At 36.1% G+C, this 23,671-nt stretch overlaps 1 protein-coding gene across 15 annotated transcripts in view; it reads left to right on the top strand.

Moving 5' to 3' along the window:
* Nucleotides 1-23,671, top strand: part of NSD1 (nuclear receptor binding SET domain protein 1) — a 153,559-nt gene that overhangs the window by 92,964 nt on the left and 36,924 nt on the right. For all 15 annotated transcript variants that reach the window (XM_072756524.1, XM_072756519.1, XM_072756517.1 and 12 more), the window contains 7 exons: nt 4,902-5,026; nt 8,034-8,304; nt 9,506-9,615; nt 12,422-12,488; nt 15,208-15,326; nt 16,230-16,373; nt 19,107-19,230. In XM_072756524.1, the coding sequence (XP_072612625.1) occupies nt 4,902-5,026; nt 8,034-8,304; nt 9,506-9,615; nt 12,422-12,488; nt 15,208-15,326; nt 16,230-16,373; nt 19,107-19,230 (960 nt within the window). The remainder of the gene's footprint in view (nt 1-4,901; nt 5,027-8,033; nt 8,305-9,505; nt 9,616-12,421; nt 12,489-15,207; nt 15,327-16,229; nt 16,374-19,106; nt 19,231-23,671) is intronic.

The following is a 23,671-nucleotide window of genomic DNA, read 5'->3' as shown; positions in this document are numbered from 1 at the left end:
ATAAGTTTAGTACCTTCTCCTGATCTCACCACTCTATGCTGGCCTTTGACTCCCTTATCGCAAGCCATCTGGTTACTCAGCATGCTGGGCATTCTTTGTCTTGTTTTCAGCAGGCCTCAGGAATCCAAACTGTGTGGGTTCTGTCAGTGGTCCCAGTTGTATTAGGCAGACTTATGTCGGGCAACCCTTTGAAAAGGTGGTATGTTGGACACAAGCTCCCCACCCCCAACTCCATCAGGGGAGCTCAATCAGTGCTTGGGTTGGGAGTGGCAATCTCAATAAAGTAAATTGGCTCTTTTTTTTAACCCATTTCAATGCTATAGGCCTTGTCTTTGAACTTGCCTAGGGGTACTGCAACTTTATAACTGATTTCTAGAGTACTCAAAAGGGTATTTTGATGAATCTATTGTTACTTTGGTGTCTCTGTGAGGGAAATAGTATAGGGTCTTCCAATTCTGCCATATTGCTGTTACCACTCTTCGTGACTTTTTTTTTTTTTTTTTTTAAGATTTATTTATTTTTAGAGAGAGAGTGAGGGAGAGCACACATGTGCATAAGCAGGAGGGGCAGAGTGAGAGCAACTCCCAGGAGCCTTACAGCTGTGCTCAGAGCCCTATGCAGGGCTCCAACCCAGGACCCTGAGATCACAACCAGGCACCCCTGTTTCATGTTTTTTAATGCCAAATAATACTACATTTTATGAACAAACCATATTTTATTTATTCTTTAATCAACTGATAGATATTTGAGTTGTTTCTACTTTTTGGCTTTTATGAGTAATGATATTAATTGAACATTTGGTTGCAGTGTTTTGTGGTAGATATGTTTTCACTTCTACTGTTGATATATTTAGCTGAATTGCTGAGTCATTTGGTAACTATATACATAAAACTTTTGAAGAACTGTCAAAATGTTGTGCCAAAGTGTTTTGTGATTTTAAGTTCACATTAGCAATATATTGATGGTTCTAGTTTCTACCACTTTACTCACACCTATTTGAAATAACTGTCCTAGTCAGTGTCAAGTGGTATTTCATTATTGTGATTTGGTTTGCATTTCCCTAATGGCTATTGATATTGAGTACCTCTTCATGTATTTAGTGGTCTCATATAAATCTTTTGGAGAAACGTCTGTCCAGATCCTTTGCTGGATTTTAATTGAGCTGTTTTTTTTATTATTATTGAATTGTAAGAATTCTTTTTTTTTTTATAATAAATTCATTTTTTATTGGTGGAATTGTAAGAATTCTTTACATGGTATAGATGTATTGTATATGATTCACAAATATTTTCTCCCATTTAGTGGGTTTACCATTTACATTCTTGATTATTTTGAAGCACAGATGTTTTTCATTTTGATAAAGTATGCTTGTGTTTTCCATGGTTGCTTGTGCTTTTGGTGTCATGTCTGAGTAACTATTGCCTAATCCAGTTTTCTCAGCACCATTTATATTAAAAAGAATATTCTTTTCCCATTGAATGGTCTTGGCATCTTTTTTTTTCTTTCAAGATTTTATTTATTTATTCATGAGAGAGACACACAGAGAGATAGACAGAGACATAGGCAGAGACGATCCTGATGCCAGACCCAATCCCAGGACTCCAGAATCACCACTCGAGCCAAAGGCAGATGTCAACCGTTTGAGCCACTCAGGTGCCCCAATGGTCTTGGCATCTTAGCTGAAAATCATTTGACCATAAATGTGATGATTTATTTCTGGGCCCCCAACTCCTTTCTTTTGATTTATGTGCCTTGTCTTTATGTCAGTACCACAAAGTGTTAATTACCCTATTTTTATAGTAACTAATTATAGTTTTGAAATTGGAAAGTGTGAGTCCTCCAACTTTTTTTCCAAGATTGTTTGGGTTTTCTGGATCTTTCACATTTCCATTTTAATTTTAGGATCAGTGTTAACTTCTGCAAAAAAGCCAGCTGGGGTTTTGATAAGGATTATATGGGATCTGTATGTCAGTTTGGGCAGTGTTGGCCATTGTTAACAATATTAGGTTTTTCTAAGCTATACACAAAGGATGGCTTTCTATTAATTTAGTTGTGTTTCATTTATTTCAATGATATTTTATAGTTTTCTGTGTATAAATCCTGTGCTTCTCTTGTTCAATTTATTCCTAAGTATTTTATTGTTTAAAAATTTTATTCTTTTTTGATGCTGTTATAAATGGTTTTCTTAATTTTATTCTTAGGTTGCTTACTGCAAGTATACAACAATACAGTTGATATTTGTACATTGTTTTTTGCATGTTGCATCTTCCCTGAACATCTTTTTTTGGGTTCTAATTGTTTTATTCTGAATTCCTTAGGATTTTCTATATACATGATCATTTCATCAACTAATAGAGATAGTTTTACTTCATCCTTTCTGATCTGGGTGTCCTTTATTTACTTTTTCCTTGCCCAATTGCCCTGGCTAAAGCTTCCAGTGCAGTGTTAAGCATAAGTAGAATGAACAGGCATTCTCTTGTCTTATTCCTGATCTTAGGGAGAAAGCAAGCATCCAGTCTTTCACCATTAACTGTGATGTTAGCTATGACTTTGAAAGATGGCCTTTCAGTTTAAGAAAGTTCCCTTATATACCTCATGTGTTAGATGGTTTTTCTTTGTCGAGATGATCATTCCTTTTTATATATATGTCTTTTAACATGATGTATTAATTACATTGATTGATTTTCTTATGGGAGCTGCAAATCCACAGGAGGACCAGTCACAGCTTCTCAAGGATTTATTCACCTTCCTGCTTCCCTTCTGCTTTGTGCCAAAGCACCCTTCCTTGTGATCTTTTGGAAGTTTGGGCATGGTGTACTTTTGCTTCATTGTAACTCTGGGAATAGAGTCCTTTGGGGCCATAGTTTATTCTCTCTCTTTTTAAAAAATATTTTATTTATTTATTCATGAAAGAGAGAGAGGCAGAGACACAGGCAGAGGGAGAAGCAGGCTCCATGCAGGGAGCCTGACGTGGGACTCGATCCCGGGGCCCCAGGATCACATCCTGGGCCGAAGGCGGCGCTAAACCACTGAGCCACCTGGGCTGCCCCCCTAGTTTATTCTCTTTTAAACTTTTGCTCTTTATACTTTATTAACGGGATCACAAAAAAAGCCCTCAGGACAAAATCCATTTCAGTGCTGTATTTATTTCTCTAGGTTATTACTTTGTTAGTTTTTGGTTTGTAGTTCTTCACTCTCGTCAGTGCTTTGCAATTTTTTTTATTTTTTTATTTTTTATTTTTTATTTTTTAATGATAGTCACACACACACACAGAGAGAGAGAGAGAGAGAGAGGCAGAGACACAGGCAGAGGGAGAAGCAGGCTCCTTGCTCCCTAGCCTGATACGCAACTCCATCCCTGGACCTGGGGTCATGCCCTGAGCTGAAGGCAGATGCTCCCCAGGCTCCTCCCCACCCTTTTTAAAGATTTTATTTATTCATGAGAGACACAAAGAGAGGGAGAGGGAGAGAGGCAGAGACACAGGCAGAGGGAGAAGGCCGAGGGCTCCTCAATAGGGAGCCTGATGCAGTACTGGATCCTAGAACTGTGGGATCACGCCCTGAGCTGAAGGCAGATGCTCAACCGCTGAGCCACCCAGGCGTCCCGTCCCAGAAAATTGGTTTTCAAATCTAATCCTAATACAGTTTTATGCTGTGTTTCCATATGTGCTATCGAAGGAGTAAAATCCTTTGCCAAACTTACTGTTCCCATGATTTTATTTTTTCCTTTTGGTCTCAACTTTTGCATTTTTTTGATTGAGAGAACACCAGTGTTCCTCATTCAACTGAGGCATAAGTAGTTTCCTCGAAGGTCATTGTGTCATGAAATACTTCTTGCTTCTCAAGTACACTATGTCCTACATTCTGTGTGTATTAGCTTTTGCTCCCAAAGACCTTATAAAATGATTATAGCTTGTCAAACTGGGAGAAATTTTTATTTGGAATTTATAGTATTTATTTTACCATTAATTCAAAGAAAAATGTACTTTGAGAATTTGACAATAAAACATGGTAAATGGGCAGCCCAGGTGGCTCAGTGGTTTAGCACCGCCTTCAGCCCAGGATGTGATCCTGGAGACCCAGGATGGAGTCCCACGTCGGGCTCCCTGCATGGAGCCTGCTTTTCCCTCTGCCTGTGTCTCTTCCTCTCATTCTTTCTGTGTCTCTTATGAATAAATAAATGAAATCTTTTAAAAAATAAAAACATAATTTTTTTGCTTAAAAGGTACCCCAAGCTCTTTATTTTTATCTTACTTTCTGTCTTTGGCATACATGCCATATACTTTTTATGTTATTGAGGTAATGGTATAAATAATTATAATTTTTAGTGATTCTGTTGAGAAAGAGTCCTTAGTTTTCTTTTCTTTCTTTCTTTTCTTTTTTTTTTTTTTTTTTTTTTGAGTCCTTAGTTTTCTAATGTGAAACTCACATCTCAGCCATGGCATTAAGTGTGTGTAAAGTGCTTTTGAAATTCACATGGTATGGTAGTACTGATTAGGTAAATATTCTATCTGAATATCTGTCTGGTATTCTAAACACATGTTATTCCAGGGAGATGTTATTAAAATAATTTATGATATATTTGATGAATATGCTTGATTTAGACTATATTTTAATGTTAGCTGTTTCTGTCACTGTGGGACACTATAGTTAGTTTCAATTTTATCTTTTTTCAAAAATTTTTCCCATAACTTCATATGGGCTGTGTATAAGAGCAACAAAAGTCTCTTCACTTTTGCATATGATAAATCATAGCAAATTGCTTTTAGCCACTTGGAGCTTAAGCAGAGTTTTTTTGAGAATTTCTCGTCTCTCTACCTTTGATAGTGTAGAGATAATTGCATGAAAGCAGTAGGCTTTCCTCTAACTTTTTGGTTAATATGAAGTTGTTTCTCTTTTAGCTGTGCGGTCAGAGAAGAAACGCCTTAGGAAGCCAAGCAAGTGGCTTCTGGAATATACAGAAGAATATGATCAGATATTTGCTCCTAAGAAAAAACAAAAGAAGGTACAGGAACAGGTGCACAAGGTATGTTTCAACATTTCAACAGTCTTTTCATCAATACTTTTAGGATATTGGAGTTTTATCTTCAATATCATGTTTTGTCTGTATGGGACAATATTTACCTTAACTGGTATTTTACTTTTTCCATTTTTTTTTATCTCCAGCTTCTGGCACAATACTTAGAATATGCAGGAAATGTATTAATGAGTCTATGCACTGTGTGTAATATGTGCATGTATAACTTTTTTTCTCCCTTTGCTTTCAAAGAGTAGTGATTTAGGAATACTATTATGATAAAATATTTATTAAAATCATAGAATATAAAATATGGTAGCATATTTTTTAATTTTTTTAAGGATTTATTTGAGAAAGAGCATAGAGGGGAGGGGCAGAGCAAGAGAGGGAGCGAGAATCTGAAGAGACTCCATTCTGAGCACATAGCCCCATACGGGACTTGATCTCATGACCCTCAGATCACCACCTGAACAAAACCAAGAGTCAGAGGCTCAACTGACTGTGCCACCTGGTACCCCAGGATTGTAATTTTTTTTTAATGAGGAAAGAGCAAATATATATTTTTTAATTTTATTTATTTATTCATGATAGTCACAGAGAGAGAGAGAGAGAGAGGCAGAGACATAGGCAGAGGAAGAAGCAGGCTCCATATAGGGAGCCTGGCGTGGGATTCGATCCCGGGTCTCCAGGATCGCACCGTAGGCCAAAGGCAGGCGCTAAACCGCTCCGCCACCCAGGGATCCCGGATTGTAATTTTTTAAACAAGTGTTATCCTTATTTGCTTTATTTTTTAATTCAGTTGTTTTTTGATTTTTTTTTTTTTTTTTTTTTTTTTTTTTTTACTCTTGTTTTTTGAATTTTTATTTAGTAATCTCTATATCCGACTTGGGGCTCAAACTCATGACCCGAGATCAGGATTTGCATGCACTTCCAGCTGAGCCAGCCAGGCATCCCTGAATTCAATTTATTAAAGCTCTGTTACTTTAAAGTAAATTAGAGTCATTTTATTTTCTATCCCTAAATAATATGCACCTCTTAAAAATAGAATATTTTCCTTCAGAAATGAATTTACTTTATCTTTTTTTTTCTTTTCTTTTTTGTAACTTTACTGCATCTTAAGATCAGTTTAGATTATCTAATAACAAATTTGTATTCGAATTTCCTTATTTGTCCTGTAACTTTACATTTGGCTTATTCGTTCTAGGACTACATATTATATCTGGTTGTTACATTTCTTAAATTTATTTAAATCTAGTACAGTCCCCCTTTTTTTCATGACTCTAAGTAAGAGCGATACCCTTATAGTGTCCCTTTTCTAGGTATGTATGATTGCTTCTTCACTGTTGTCACTAAACTATTCTCTATCTTCCTTCTTATGTGGAAATTATAACTAACAATTTGATGGATTCAAGTAAAACAGCTTTAGCTAGATTAGATTATAGGTCCTTTTGTGTCATTTATTGCATGACATTAAAAGTTGTTCACAGGTCCTGATGGATTTCCTCTCTTTTAGGTTATATTTTGTTCCTTTTGATCAAGGAGCAGTATGTGGGAGTGCCTGGGTGGCTAGTTGGTTTAGTGTCTGACTCTTGGTTTTGGCTCAGGGCATGATCTCAGAATCCTGAGATCAAGCCCAGCATCAAGTTCTGTGCTCAGCAGGGAGTCTGCTTCTCTGCCCCTCTCTTCCTCTCCTCCTCCCTCTCTTTGCTTGTTCTCTAAAATAAATCTTTTAAATAAATAAATAGATAGATAGATAGATAGATAGATAGATAGATAGATAGATAGATAAAATCTTAAAAAAAAAAACACACAGCATCAGCAGTATGTGTGTAAGTAACTTTGACTTCAAAAATATGTCCTCTTCTCTGTCCACCATTTCCCTGGTAATGTTTAAAAATATCAAAGAAACCTTCCTTGTATCAGTAATTTCATTAGGAGTTCAAAATAAAAATTTACAAATTTTATTATCTCTTCTACTTTTATTAGCTGGCAAATATTCTCATTAACTGAACAACTTTATTGTCTTTATATACATGAAAGCACCATAAATGCTTATTTCTTTTCCTATTAATTTACATTAGGAATTCATTATTAGCTGCTTTATTGGTGACATACTAGGAAATCTATGTGAATGGGGAGGATTATTGTTATAGCCTTAAAGAATTTTTATAGCTTTAGTGTATCTCAATTGTACTTTTTCCCTTTTTAAAAACTTATAGTAAAATATATATAACAAAATTTATAAACACTTTTATATAATAGTTCTGTGTCATTAAGTACATTCACATTGTTGTACAACTATCACCATCATCTATCATCTCTAGAACTTTTTCATGTTCCCAAACTAAAAATCCACCTATTAAAAAATAACTTCTTTGGGCACCTGGGTGGCTCAGTGGTTGAGCATCTGTCTTTGGCTCAGGTCGTGGTCCTGGGGTCCTGCAGGGAGCCTGCTTCTCCCTCTATGTCTCTGTCCAACCCCCATGAATAAATAAAAAAATCTCAAGAAAAACCCAAACAATTTTCCACTCTACTCTCCTCTCAGCTCCTGGCAAGCACCATTTTCTTTTCTTTTCCTTTTCCTTTTTTTTTTTCTTTTTTTCTTTTTTTCTTTTTTTCTTTTTTTCTTTTTTTAAGAGAGAGAGAGTGAGCATATGGAGAAGAGTGACAGAGGGTCCAGTGCAGATCCTGATGTGGGGCTTGGTCTCATGACCCTGAGTTCATGACCTGAATTGAAATCAGCAGTCAGACACTTAACTGACTTGAGCCACCCAAATACCCCATTTCTATTTTCTGTCTCTATGAATTTGATTATTCTAGATAAACCTAATATAAGTAGAACCATATAGTATTTGTCCTTTTGTGTATGGCTTACTTCACTTAGTGTATAGTATCTTCAAGGTTCATCCATGTTGTAGCATGTGTCAGAATTTCATTTTTAACTACATTATTCTTTTTGACACTGAAATTATAGCACCTTTGTTCTGTGGATTCTACTTTTACTTTTTGCCCTTAGGTAAGTTCCCGCTGTGAAGAGGAAAGCCTTTTAGCCCGATGTCGATCTAGTGCTCAGAACAAGCAGGTGGATGAGAATTCTTTGATTTCAACCAAAGAAGAGCCTCCAGTTCTTGAAAGGGAGGCTCCATTTTTGGAAGGGCCCTTGGCTCAATCAGAACTTGGAGGTGGACATGCTGAGTTACCACAGCTGACCTTGTCTGTGCCTGTGGCTCCCGAAGTGTCTCCACGGCCTATCCTTGAGTCTGAGGAGTTACTAGTTAAAACACCAGGTAAGATGAAGTTGGGGGTCTCAGAATGTAAGTAGATACAATTTTAGCATGTTGTGGTAAAAAGCCAATAGTGAAATCTCTGTATAACAAACTACCCACTTTTGTTCTGGGAAATCCTGAAAATACTGGCTAATTAGATATAGATAATGACCATGAATTGGTGGTACATTTCTAGAAGACATGTTTTAAAAACTCCTCTCCTTTCTCTATTACTCTTCATGATTGTTGATCAACCACTATATGAGTCAACACTCAGGATAGCAGGGTTTTGGGGAAGGACACTGCATGCTAATAAACACATGAAACTTATGCGTTAGATACTGGCTCTAACAATTCTTATGTTATTTAGGAAGTTGTTTAACTTTTAAACTTGCTTCTTCATTTATAAAATAGACATTATAATGTAATTACCTGACACATTGTAAGTAGCTAAGTGTAAATATCCCCTTGAAGTTAATTACCAATTGCTTTTCACTTTTATCATTCTTTATTATGCATGTCACCTGGTGGGAGTTGGATCTAAACATATGGTCTCTAATTTACCTTCTGATTCTTGAATATTGTAGTCACTCAAGGAAGATTTTGGATGTAACTATTTTTTACATTCCCAACAACAGCTTAGGTTGGTATTTAAAAAAAAAAAAGTATCCACTTGTGCTTATTAACAACTAAGACAGAATCAAAAAGACTTTAAAAATAGTAAAGATAGGTAGTACTATTTCATAATTTGGTATGTGCCAGACTTTATTATTAGGCTCTTTTATATATTCTTAAGAACAGTCCTACAAAGTAAATGTGTGTTTTGTTTATTTAGGAGCAGAATAAAATTTTAATCCTGATCCTGTTATGCCCAGAATTCAGGCTCTAGTCCACCTCACTTCTCCTTTTGTCCTTATTACCAATCAATTATTATATAGTTCTGCTCTTTTGATTTCTCCCTTAGTCATATACATATATGATACATATACAAAGACATTTTCACATTAGTTTGTGCCTGTGTTGAGAATTGTTTTCCTATTCTATTTTATGTTAACTAATATTTTAGAATAAATAAATCCATTCCTATCCTGTCCGTCCCCAGAAGATGATGAGGAAAACATAAAAAATATGATGACTCATTTTTCTGTGGCATATAGATTTTTTTGAAAAATTAATTTGCCCAATTTTTGAATCATCTAATGAAAAGATACATTCATTTCAGGAAATTATGAAAGTAAACGTCAAAGAAAACCAACTAAGAAACTTCTTGAATCCAATGATTTAGACCCGGGATTTATGCCCAAGAAAGGGGATCTTGGTCTTTCTAAAAAGGTATGTATCTTAGTCAATTCTACGATATGATTAAACCATATGGAAATAATGAGATTTTAAAAACAAATCTCTTGATAATATATAGCAATATTGATGCACACGTACATAGAAATTACAGAACGGCAGAGTACACTGGTTTGGTCTAAGAGATCCTCTTAGAAGCTATTTTGCATTTCTGTGGACGTTATAGTTCATTTTAGATTTTCTTTTCAGATGAAAATGGAAAGAGCTTTTAAAATTGAGTAAAGTGTGTGTTTGTTGTTATTTCTTTTCTGGGAGAAAGAAACCTCTTAACTGCTTTCTACTTCTGTCTGTATAAGCCACTAACCAACTCTTATCCCATTGTCATGTCTGTATTAACACCTCAGAAAAGACTTGGCTCAGGTGTAAACCAGGCAGAAACATTTGAACTTAAGTTTCTGAGTTTGGAGGTATGGGTTTTATTGACCAAGAAAGCGTCATTAAATAGTAGATACAAATAGAAAATTATTTTCCTGAATATTAATTTTTAGGAAACCTCCCCCTTCCCGTGTGTGAGGAGTAACTCAGGCTAAGTGTTAGAAATTCAGTTGTTAGGATGCACAGATTTCCTATTAAAATTCTCTATCTTTAAAGAAAAAATACTGATTGTATTCAAATCAAAAATAATTTGAGTTTTTAGACTTACTTCCTTACCTGTAACAGGCTTCTGTCATTTAATCCTGGAACTTAATTTTCTATTTTTGTTAGATATTCATCCATCTGAATTAACATGTAAATGTAAAACTCAATTTATTTGTTTCTGTGCCTCATTTTAAAGGCTGCATTATATCCTTTCATTCTTTGGTTCTTCTCAAAGTCCATCTTCTAAGACCTGCCCTAGTAAGGCTGTGATAGTTTTCTTCTGCAGTGTTTTCTTTCCTGGCTTTGTTTTATTCAAATCTTAGCCACTTGGCAAGATTGTTGGAGGAGGTACATAGTAGTACATAGTAAGGGACAGGGAAACTGGTTCATTTGAATATTTGCAATCAGGTGATAGATTTAATAGTATTTATATAAAATAAATTATGTAAGGCTGCTATATTAAGCTACAGGTGAGGTAATAACAAATTTAAAAGAAAATCGGAATTTGGGCCAGTTTAGTAAATGATTTGTTCCCCCGTTTTATTTTATTTATTTATTTATTTATTTTTTTTAATTTTTTTTTTTTATTATTATTATTTATGATAGTCACAGAGAGAGGGAGAGAGAGAGAGAGAGGCAGAGACACAGGCAGAGGGAGAAGCAGGCTCCATGCACCGGGAGCCTGACGTGGGATTCGATCCCGGGTCTCCAGGATCACGCCCTGGGCCAAAGGCAGGCGCCAAACCGCTGCGCCACCCGGGGATCCCTGTTCCCCCGTTTTATTGAGATATAGTTGACATACATAAGTTAATGATTTGATTAGCGTATATAGTGAGCCTTTGGAAATCGACTGGTATATTTTAGCTTGTTTTGACCTTAAAATTTTGGAACTTTACAGCAAGAGTAGCATTTATGTTGACTTTTTGTGGCCACTAAATTTTGTTTTAATCCTGTTGAAGAGTATTTTTATTGTAGAAGACATTTTCTTGGACTGGAACTAATTCTTTTAAGCATTAGTAGTAGGGGAATATAATGTGTAGGAGATGACTCTGAGTATTTTGTTTTGGGTTTTAATGTTGCTTTCATTTATATTAATCTATAGCTAATTAAATCAGAAAGACATTCCATGATTCAGAGCTTTCTGGTATATGTGCTGCTGAAGTGAGCACCGATTCAAAGATTTTTTAATATTTAGAATTCATCAAGTAAGTGTAAAATCTAATGGTTATAAATGTAATTTTATTTATTTATTTAAAGATTTATTTATTTAAAGATTTATTTATTTACTTATGATAGACAGAGAGGCAGAGACACAGGAGGAGGGAGAAGCAGGCTCCATGCCTGGAGCCGGACGTGTGGGACTCGATCCTGGGACTCCAGGATCGCGCCCTGGGCCAAAGGCAGGCACTAAACCGCTGAGCCACCCAGGGATCCCCTTATTTTATTTTTAAAAATTTTTTATTTATTTATTTATGAGAGACGCACAGAGAGAGAGAGAGACAGAGACAGAGACACAGGCAGAGGGAGAAGCAGGCTCCATGTAGGAAGCCCGACATGGGACTCCATCCCGGGTCTCCAGGATCAGGCTCTGGGCTGAAGGCGGCGCTAAACCGCTGAGCCACCCGGGCTGCCCATAAATGCAATTTTAAAAAGATAGATTTTGAATATCGGGTGATATAAAATAGAACTGCAGTGATGGGTTTCTGGGAATATACCCTTTCTCTTTGTCTACTACTTCAGTCAGAGCACCATTCTGTATCTGCTGGTTAACTCCTACCACCACCCCCTTAAAGGAGGATGTGTTTGTATGAGTTTGTTTTTTTTTTAAGATTTTATTTATTTATTCATGAGAGACACAGAGAGAGAGACAGAGACACAGGCTCCATGCAGGAAAGCCCGATACGGGACTCGATCCCGGGATTCCAGGATCACCCCTGGGCTGAAGGCAGGTGCTCAACTACTGAACCACCCAGGCGTCCCTGTGTCTTTTTGTCCCCTGAGTCTTTTGGAGCTGTGTTTTTTGGTTTTTTGATGTCTTTCCCCAGGTAGTTTTATTTCAACCCATTATTGTTAATATTGTTTTTTTAATTGTTAGAAAACAGCCAGGGTTTCTGTATCTGTGATAATAGTTCAGCTTTTGGCACGTAATATAAAGTTTATTTTGTGTTCATCTGTAAATCTGTTGCATTTTGTTTACTTGTAGTGTTATGAAGCTGGTCATTTGGAGAATGACAGTGAATCACGTGCTGCATCTAGGGAGTACGGTGGAGGTGCGTATTTTTGAGATTTAAAAAATGTAGTGCAGAGTAACTATGAAGCACCTTGTCAGCTAAGTAGAAGTTGTTCCATATGTAAGCAAGACCAAGTGAGGTTGCAACTTCTAAGACTTGTATGCCCAACAAGTGCCTGACTTGCTCAGTTGGAAGAGCAGAGACTCTCAATCTCAGGGTCTTGAGTTGAGCCCCATGTTGGGTGTAGAGATCACTTAAAAATAAGTAAATTTAAAAAAAGAAAACCTTTGCTCGAAATATGCTTCCTCACATGCATGACACTAGAAAATTGGATGATCGTTTTCAGTGTTAGGCTGAAATTAGTTACATGGAACTATTAGAATAAGGAAATGTTAGAAACAATAAAGAAAAATCAGCTCTTAAATTTCATATTAACTGATTTTCCAACTGTAATCATTATTTTCTTGGCTTTGATTTAATTTTATTCTATAGAACAGAAATTGTGGAATCTGAGTTGAGAGGGAAATTACAATCCCTACAAACCAGTCTTTTATAAGTAGTCTTAGTTTCTTTTATCACATCTATGATCTTTGGTGAGTGAACATATCCTTGAAAAAGAGAGTTTATATTTGAGCCTGGTCCATTGTAATGGCTTCAAAATCTTAAGGGCTTGGAAATATTTATATATATATTTTCTTTTTTTAGAGTGCAAGCAGGGAGGGGCAGAGGGAGCAGGAGAGAGAAAATCCTAAGCAGGCTCTATGTTCAGTGCAGAGACCAACACAGGGCTCAGTCCCATGATCCTGAGATCATGACCCGAGCTGAAATCAAGCATTGGATGCTTAACTGACTGAGCCACTTGGATGTTTAACTGACTGAGCCACTCAGGCACCCTGTGCTTAGAAATCTTTTAGATGGCATTAGAGTCTGACTTCTGAAAGTTATACATGGTGATCTTGGTTCTACTGATAGGAGGAATGGGTAGCCCTTCATTCAGTAACAGACACATTGTTGGAATCTGAGCATTTCTTTGCTCAGATCCTTTGCTCAGTCCATTGCTTAGGACTATTAACTTCTAATCCATCTAAAGCAATACAGAGAGTTAGAGTATTAACCATGTTATCCTTATCTTCTAGAAAAACACGAAGATGAAAGAGGTGGCAGGGTTGAAGGACTAAATCCAGACCTGATCAAATTCATTGCCATACTACCACCTTGTTATCCACCCCAGATTTTCTCCATGTCAATTCTTTTTACCACTTAGATCATTCATCTGCCAGTGCTGTTTATTGATTAGTGTCATTTCTGAGATATTCGCCCAAATTTGAGCACATGGCATCAGATGTGGTCTGCCAACAAAGGGTTAGTTATAGTAGTTCTCATGGGAAGGTTATAGTACAGGTTAATTTTTTTTTTAAGATTTTATTTATTTATTTGAGAGAGTGCATGAGTGAGTGAACGAATACAAGTGGAGGGAGGGTAGGGGCAGAGGGAAAGGGAGAATTAGATTCCCTGCTGAGCAGGGAGCCCAATGCAGGGCTTGAATTCCAGGATCCTGGGATCATGACCTAAGCTGAAGGCAGATGTTTAACTGTTTGAGCCACTCAGGCACCCCTTCAATGAGCACATCTTTAAATGTGGCCAATGATTATTAAGTTTTCTAGTAAGTAAATCTAGTAATATGTTAGCTTATGTTAACCTCATGTGCATATATAATTTCATAGACTCCCCAGTCTGCTTGCTTGCTCGCTTTATTTATTTATTTATTTATTTATTTATTTATTTATTTATTTATTTGCTTGCTTTAAAAAAACTTTTCAAAATAATATCAGCCCTTATATTTTTGTAGTTCAATTTTTGTAAAATGTACAGCTTCCACTTTATCTTTTGTAAATTTCATCTAAATGTTTCAGTTCCTGAGAACTTCGAACCTTTATTCTTCTATCATATTAGTTCTTTTAGTCATAGACAGAAGCTTTGATAGCAGAGCTTCTTCGTCTCCATCAGGCAGTCTCAAGAAGAGAGTACTAAGCTAGTTTTCCAAAGTCTAGTCTTCATGTTGATACTTAGCCTAATTACCTTGGAACATTTTTTGATATATCACTCCAAATTCCTCTTGATAGTTCTATAACAAATATATAGTAGGTAATGAGGGAGTGATTGGATTTTCATTTTGTAAATATTCCAGATTAGATCATATATTTATTTTATATTATTGGATGTTCAAGATTGTATTATTGTGTGAATATCTTTTAAGCTACTAAATGTTTTGGGGGAGATTTCTCCTTTCCCCAAGCCAGATTTTTGTATTTCAGCTTTTTATCTTAATTATTAAATCATATAGTGATATGATTTACTGTCTTTAATTGTGGAGATTAGATTTTAGTATCTTTTCCTGACTCCTAAATGTATTTTCTCCCCATCTCTAGGATAGTAAAGTCCTTTGAGGAACTCTGAAGTTTTTCATTTCAATCATGTAAAATGAAATTACTTTAACCTATGTATTCATTTACTATTTAATCCTCATGAGACAGAATTTTTGTATATGTAGATATTTCCCCAACTAGTTATATAGTCATGGGTAAGTCTCCTCCTCCCTGTGCCTTTTTCTTCATCTACTAAGTTGAGGAATTAAACGGACTCCAAGATTGGTTTTTAATTCTTAATATTCCATAATTCTGTGAGGTCCTTTTAGTTGAGGATAGGAGTTTTTGGATGTTTGAGTAGCCAGCAGGTAACACATGTTTTCCTGTTATAGGCGCTGCCAAGATATTTGATAAACCAAGAAAGCGAAAACGACAGAGGCATGCTACAGCCAAGGTGCATTGTAAAAAAATGAAAAATGACGACTCTTCAAAAGAAACTCCAGGCTCAGAGGTATTATTCAGTTCCTCATCTTTTGACCTTGCAAAGAAAATCTACTTTTCACAGTAGAGGCCACTCCCCTTTCCCTTGAGTTTACTTAAGAATATAATGTTCTACTGAAGCAGCTCATTAATAGCTCTAAGACATATAAGGCAACTATAGATGTGATCTTTTTAAAAGATCACATCCTATGCTCCAGGTGTCTGATAAGTTTTATAACTGTTTCATCACGAAGTAAGCCTTTTCTAAAACCAGAGAGCACAATACCAAGTAACCATATGATCTGAATGAACTTGCATATTTTCCTTTAAAAGTTGAGACTGCTACAGTTAGAGGGGAAAGTCATTTGCTTATTTCTTGAGACCATCAACTGTTTAATTTTAGAATAATGTTTATAAACATTGGCTTTAAGGAAACAAAGGTAGATTTAAAACCATTTCCTTATAGAGCATCATTGCAGTCATGGATGCTATGTCTGGCTTTTCAACTCAGGTTAAAAGAGAATTAGAACAAGTGAGGTCAGCATTACACATTATGATACAGAGTGTTTCTTTCCAGGATAATTTGAATAGAATGCCCAAGGGGGCATTATTTAGGAAACACTGATCTTGGAAGGACAAATAAGTAATCAAATAAACTTAAGAATGTTTTCTCTCCCTTAGTGAAACCTTAAAATGGAACAGCTCAAAAAGTTCCAGTGGAACAGCCTCAGAGCAGTTAGTGGCAGGGCATGAGGCGCCCACTACCCGCCCAATCACAGCAGGGTTAGAACTAACATTGCATGCAGTCCGCCCGCGTGATTGGCTGAACATCTGTAAGTGCTTAATGGCTAGACAAATAGCAGCTCAGAGGGAGGGGGTCAGATGGAGGAGACATCAATAATACAAATGTGGGACATTATTTTTTCTCTGCAAGGGAGAACTGATGACACACCGAACGGCTGCAAGCCCCAAGGAGACTGTTGAGGAGAGTGTAGAGAACGATCATGGGATGCCGGCATCTAAAAAGCTGCAGGGCGAACGAGGCGGAGGAGCTGCACTCAAGGAGAATGTTTGTCAGGTAGAAGATGTTGACCACTTGAATTTTGATTGCTTGCTTGTCTTATAAGTGAAGCCTTCTCCATCTCTTGATAACCCATTCTTGGTTAGAGTAAACATTTTCCTCTATGATTCCAATGGAAATTATCCTTTTAAGAATTTCCGTCTTTCCCCTCCTCACAAAAAGAGAAAGAAAAAGAAATATTTAGTGTTGCTGGACCACTTGCCTTTGTTGCCCATGAATAAATGCCTTGAAGCAGGCCTGAAACAGATGGGAGAAGGTGAATTTGTCATTGCTTAAAGGATCATTTTCCTATAACTCTCATGGTGTGAGAGTCTCTGGGTTTCTAAGGAATGTTGCAAAGGAAATTTTCAATTTGAGATTTCTTTTGCTTTAAAGTAGTGACTTTAGAGTACCTACCACCTGTTTTTTTATATTTATTTAATAGGTATTTATACAGTGTTTATTATGTGTCAAGAGTTTCTACCACCTTATGAATATTCTGAGGATGCCTGGGTTAAGCAACCCACAATTGCTTGTGGCTCCAATCATGACCACAGGGTCATGCGATTGAGCCCCACTCCATCTCTGAGCTGGGCATAGAGCCTGCTTAAGATTTTCTCTCTCCCTCTACTGCCCCCCCACCCTTCCCCCCAAAAAGAAATAAAAGATAATAAAATTTTAAAATAAAAAAAATAAAACTTTTACAAACACTACATCATTTAGTCCTAAACAGTATTGTAAAGTAGATTACTATTATTATCCTCATTTTTATAGGTGAGGAAACTGAGGCACAGAGATGTTACCTAACTTTCTTATAGTCACACAGCAAAGCTAGGATTCAAACTGAAGCAATCTGGGTTTAGAATCTTAACTACTATGTTGTGTTGCCTCTTTATAAATAGGCTTCATCAGATTTGGGAATAGAGTCGATTAAATGGATCTTTTGGTTATGTTCTCCTTTTATGGGCTTAATTTACCTTTGTAAATTCTTAAAAGCTGGCCTATAAAAAGCTGAAGATATTAGGGGTTTTTTCTTTTTTCTGATTGAAACAGCTAAAAAGTGAAGTAATACAAACCCAGAATATGCTATGATGAACAATAGAATTTCAACTCTGTTTCTTTGTTTCTTCATTTTCACTATTATATAAAGAAGGTTGATCATATTCAGAGCAGTACCCCAAACACAGTGTTAGTCCTCAAAGACTATGTGGCCAGAAAGATTATCAACAAATGGTTGAAAGGTAGTTGTCTTGTGGTCCTGGATTATTTGGATCACTCTTTGTTTAATTCTGTTACCTTTGTATAATTTATTAATACCATTTCCTTTAACTCAACATGGTTATCAGTTTGAAAGATGAATCACATGGTCATCTTAGTTAAAGGGTTAGTCCATAACATTTGTTTAATTTGAAAACATTCTTTGATATATACTGTAATTGAAGTTTTCCTGTTTAAATGATGAAGGTATATTTGTTTATGTACATAAAAGCTGGTATCACTGCATTGTTAATATACAAAACCAAATACATAATATTTATGGCATTTGTCAATTTTTTTGTGTGGGTAGGGGATAACAGAAGAGGCAAAGTGTGAGACTAATTTACACTATAGATAAAGACCTTTGGATCTGTCTGCTCTTACTCCCTGGCTGCCCCTGGCATGTTTTTCTCCAAAGCTCTCCTACTCAATTTTTTATTTAAGCTTTGGTGTTATAAGTGGCCAAGACTTGTTTCTTTGGGTTCTTGAAGATATTAGACTTGCCTAGTTACCTCCCCTCTTTCTTGTCTTTCACAATAAGACTCTTTTTCATTTTTGGTATTTTCCTGCTAATCACTATGTGGAAATGAGTCAGGATGTTAGAGGAGTGAAAGTAACAAATATTGGGAATTTGCAGAATTTTCATAAATCTTTGAATGTTTTGAAAGCAACAGAACCAGATTTTTATTTCCTAAAGCCCTATCATAAATGACACCTTGTCTTAGACAAGATCATCTCAGGAAGGTAACCTCTCTGAGATGGTTATAGATGTATCTCAAAGGTTGTTTAAACCTTGTTTAGAGCCCTTTTGGGACTGTTACAACCCAAGTCTAGCACACCAGTATCTCTTTGCTACTATTCTCACCTTTCTCATTCCTGAACTCATATTCTGTGTTGTAATCAAGGGATCTGTTTTTAAATGAATATCTGATTTTAGCCTTACCTTGTTAAAGCCCTTTAATGGCACATGTTGTAATTAGAATAAAATCTGTAGCATAATGTGTAAGGCCACATAATCATGCTGTTGCCTTTTTCTTACCTCATCTTCTACCACTTCTAGCATTTGTTCACATTAGTCCACTGACTTTCCTTATGATTCTCAGACATGACATGGTTTTTCCTATCTGTGGACTTTCTGTATTTGTCTTCCTGGTATTTGTGTCGGATCACTTGACTCACTTGTAGTTTAGAACCCTGAGAGGCCATTCCTAATGGCCAAAGTAACTATTTGAATTCTGTACCTAATGCTTACCATTATCTGGTATCTTTCCTGTTTGTTTACTTGTATTTTAGTCCTTAGACTATATGAAGCACGAGAGCCAGAGATTTTGTGGTACCTGGCATAGAGGAATTAATCGCTAAATATTGGCTGAATAAATGGTGGGCTTTCTTTTTGGAAAGCTGCTGCTTAATCTTTGCCTTCATGAAGGCCTTCTGCTTAGGACTTTAAAAATCCGTTTTTCATAGACATACCTGTTTTCTTTCTCTTAACAGAACTGTGAGAAACTGGGTGAGCTGCTGTTATGTGAGGCTCAGTGCTGTGGGGCTTTCCACCTGGAGTGCCTTGGATTAACTGAAATGCCAAGAGGAAAATTTATCTGCAATGAATGTCGCACAGGTGAAGTAGATATAGAAGGGTTTGCTTTCAGAAATGGTTTGAATTTTGAGTTTTTCAGGAAAAATTCCCAACATTTATTGGAGACAATTTTTTATGATACCGAGCTAATTGCTATAGACACAAATAGGTGCTGTGTGATCTTTGTAGAAAAGAATACCAAGTGAATAATGAATGGATAGTATAATATAGTGCAAAAAGGATTGTAGTAGAGATACTTTTAAAGTGATAATTGAACAAAGATGAGCCAGTTCCACAGAGGAAGAGAACTGAATTTGGCTTTAAAAGAGATACGGATATTGGCATGGGGAGGGGAAGGACAGAAGGTCCAGTAATGAAAGTATAGAATATTTGGGGAATAGAAGGCATAGGTTAGTGTGTTTAGAGTTTAAGATGCTTTAGAGAAGAGGCATTGATAGTGACAAGGAGGATTTCTGGATTACTGGTGATGTTTTATATTTCTTAAGCTAAGTGGCAGTTACATAAGCCTGTTTTCTGTATGATTAAAAAAAATGAACTGTACACTTAGGATGCTGTACTTTTCGGTGCTTTGTCATGCATCAATAAAACTGTTTACAGAAAAAATAAAGAAAGAGAGAGAAAGAAAGAAAGAGAGCATTTTGAGAGTTAGAATAAATAGTTTGGGTCCGAAACTAAGAATGGTCAGGTGGAACCACCTGTAAAGTACCTCACAGGCTGTGCTAAGGAGATTGTTCTTTCTTCAGCATTATATGTGAATGTTATAGCATTTAAGTAGTAAGAAAAAATGGGGGCTGAAAGCTATTACATTTCTAAGTCATTAAAACCATAAGTGTGAATGATCCTGCCCAAGTAGAAAGCATCTGTAGAATGAGAAGAAGACCAAAAGTACTCAGGGGATGCCTACATCAGAAAACTACTGAGGGTGAGGAGGAGCTAGTTGACTGTGAATCCAGGGAGAGTGGGGTTTCATTAGCAGGGGCAGATGTGGCAAAGAGTCTAAGGATGTTCTGGGATGATAAGAGGCTGTTATATTTGGCAGTGAGAAAAGGCTTGACTTTCTGCCAGAGGATACCACACTAAACCTGGTTGAATGGCCAATGGATAATAGTATACACTTTTTACAGAAGTTTGATATCCTTGGGAAAGAGGGCAGTAGCTGAAGGGAGGAAATTATAGGATCAAGAGGAAGAACATCTTGTGCGTTTGTAGGATAAATGATAAGAACCATGTAGGGAAATAAATTCCTCCAACAGAAGAGGGGATAATTAGTGGAGTACAGTTACAGAGACAGTAGAGAATAATCTTGAAGAGACAAAAAGATAAGCTAGGAATGTACCTTGGAGTTGTGAGGCAAGATAAGGAAGCCAAAGTTTTTTCTTTAGTGAGAATGATGGAGGAAAGGTGGTTTCTAACTTGAAGAGTAAAGAGTGTAGGTTTAGAGTATCTGCTGTGAGAACGAGACAGAATTAACTTGTGTTTGAAAATAAATGGCTGTGTCATATTGAGTTTTTATCTCCTCTTTCAGCCACTACTTTTCACACTGTGGGAACAAACGCTGGAAGGCATGATAGTGGTGGGGTTAATTTTGCCTCCTGCGCAGTGGCCTTTTGATCATCATGGGAAATAGTGCCATCTGGCCCTACAAATGAAATTTAGAAAAAAATTTTTAGATATGTGCATATCTCTTATCCTAATCTTAGAAAGATCTTGCCTTTTATGCAGAAATCCAATTTTGCTGATCTTTATTATAATGTGATTTTCTATGAACAAATTAAGGCAAAGACATTTTTAAAAAATTAACCTTACTGAAGTATAATTTACTATAAAATGCACTAGTTTTAATGTATGTTTTGATTGGCTTTGCTAAAATTTATATACACGGATTAACCACAACTACAATGAAGATTTAGACCATTTCCATCACTCTAGAAAGTTCCCTTGTATTTAGTCCCAGTTGATCCTTATGCCCTTCACTCCACCCCAGTTTTTTCAGGTAAACAACGATCTGCTTTCTGCTACTACACATTAGATTTGTCTTTTTGAAGAGTTTCATATGAGTGGAACAAAATGTATGTAGTTTTTTGTGCCTGGCTCAGCTTAATGTTTTTGACACCTGTCTATGTTGTGTGTGTATCAGTGTTCATTCTGTTTCTTAATACAGGTTTATTGAGGTATAGTTGATGTACGATAAATTGCACCAAGGGTAGTTTGCTAAATCCTTACATATTTGTTACATATACCTGTGAAGCCATACCTCAGCATAGCCAGTTTGAGATTCAACATTTTCGCAGGTTATAGTTACAGCTGAACTGTTATTTGTTATAGCTGAAGAACAGAGAATTCAGCTGTAACAATCAGAGTTCTTTCCTTTTTATTGCTAGGTAGTATTCCATTGTACAGATGCTTCACAGTTGGATTATTCATTCATCTATTGATGTACATTTGAGATGTTCTCAGGTTGGGGTATTATTAATAAAGCCACTGTGAACGTTCAAGTCTTTGTATGGACACGTTTTCTTTTTACTTGTGTTAAATTAAGTAGCTAAGGTTGGAATGGCAAGGTAGGTATATGTTTAACTTTTTAAGAAACATCCAAAGTGTTTTACCATTTTACATTCTCATTAGTAATGTGTGAGGGTTTCAGTTCTTCCACATCTTCATCAACACTTGATGTTGTCAATCTTTTAAATTTTAGCCATTTGGACAGATGCATAGTGGTATCTCATTGTGGTTTTAATGTGCATTTCTTAATGACAGATGATATTGTGCATCCTTTTTAAAAAAAAAAAGATTTTATTTATTTATTCATTGGATACAGAGAGGCAGAGACACAGGCAGAGGGAAGAGAAGCAGGCTTCATGCAGGGAGCCCGATGTAGGACTTGTCACGCCCTGAGCCAAAGGCAGAGACTCAACCACTGAGCCACCCAGGCATCCCAGATATTGTGCATCTTTTTAATGTGCTTTTTTGCTGTCATCTTTGATAAAATATCTGCTCACATCTTATTTTGTTTGCTTGTTTATTTTATTACTTTTGAGTTTTAAGAGCTCATTATACATATCCTGGATACAAGTTCCTTATCAGATCCATACTTTAAAAATTATTCTGCCAATCTGTGGATTGGTTTTTATTTTCTTAATCGTGTCTTTTGAAGAGCAGTTTTTAAAATTGTAATGAAGTTTAATTGTAATAAACAGTTCATCAGGTTTTTTTTTAGAGCTTTTTGTTTTGGTGTCATATTGGAGAAATCTTGTATAACCCAATGTCATAAAGCTTTTCTTTCTTTCTAATGAAAATTTTATTGTTTGTTTCACTCTTATGTATAAGGTCTATTTTTGAATTAATTTTTATATATGATGTGAGATAAAGAGTTGTTATTTTTGAGGGTAGGAAATTTTACCCTAGTTTTTGTCAAGATGAATTGAGTAAGAATAAGGAAGTGTTTTCTTTTTTTTTTTAAAGATTAAATTTATTTATACATGAAAGAGGCAGAGACAAGGGCAGAGGGAGAAGCAGACCCCGTGCAGGGAGCCACATGCAGAACTCAGTCTCGGGATTTCAGGATCATGCCCTGAGCTGAAGGCAGACGATCAACCACTGAGCCACCCAGGCGTCCCAAGGGAATAATTTCTTAATGTTTGCAGCTCACCCTATTTTCCTAATGTGGAGTGACCACACTATAATTTAGGTTATTCCAGTTTAATATTGGCATCAAGATAGTAAGTAGTTTGCTTGTTTCCAAATGCATAATTAAAAATTTGTCCTAAAATCGTTATTAGCTGAGTGATCTTACTGTTTATAGGTTAAGTGGGTTATTTTAATGATTTCCTATTTTCAGTAAGTGTGAGGCAAGATTTATGTTCAGGTCTGTGTCTCAAGCCTGGGCTCTTTCTCATACATCATACTGCTCTCAGAGAGAGGTAGTTGTTTGTTGTTTTTTTCCCTATTCTTAAACTCTATATTACCAAAATCCTCAGACATTTAAAAAAATAGAACAGTATAAAGAATTCTCATGTATTTATCATTTAGCCTTAGTAGTTACCAGTTTTCTGCCTCTGTTTACCTATATATTTCAAAAGTCCAACACAACTTAAAAATATATATATTTAAAAATATATATATATATATTTAATGTGTAGCAGAATTATACAGTAACTTCCATGTGTCACCTACTGCCCCATCCCGTTATCAGATTTTCCCATTTGTCTCAAAGATGTCCTTTTCAGTATTTTAATCAAGATCCAAAAAAGTCTGTCTTTATTGTACTTTTTGATGTCTCTTAAATTTCTTTTAATCTGCAACAGTACACCCCCATCCTGTTTTTTGTTTAGACAGTGGTCATTTGTCCTGCTAAATTTTCCATATTGCAGATTTGGTTGATTGCATCTTTGAGGTGTCCTTTTAAGTTGTTCCTCTATCTTTCATATTTCCTGGGAACTTGTAGTTAGATCTAGAGGCTGGA

Source organism: Vulpes vulpes, chromosome 4 (assembly GCF_048418805.1).
Source record: "Vulpes vulpes isolate BD-2025 chromosome 4, VulVul3, whole genome shotgun sequence".
Lineage (NCBI taxonomy): Eukaryota > Metazoa > Chordata > Mammalia > Carnivora > Canidae > Vulpes > Vulpes vulpes.
This window is presented reverse-complemented; position numbering and strand designations above follow the sequence as displayed.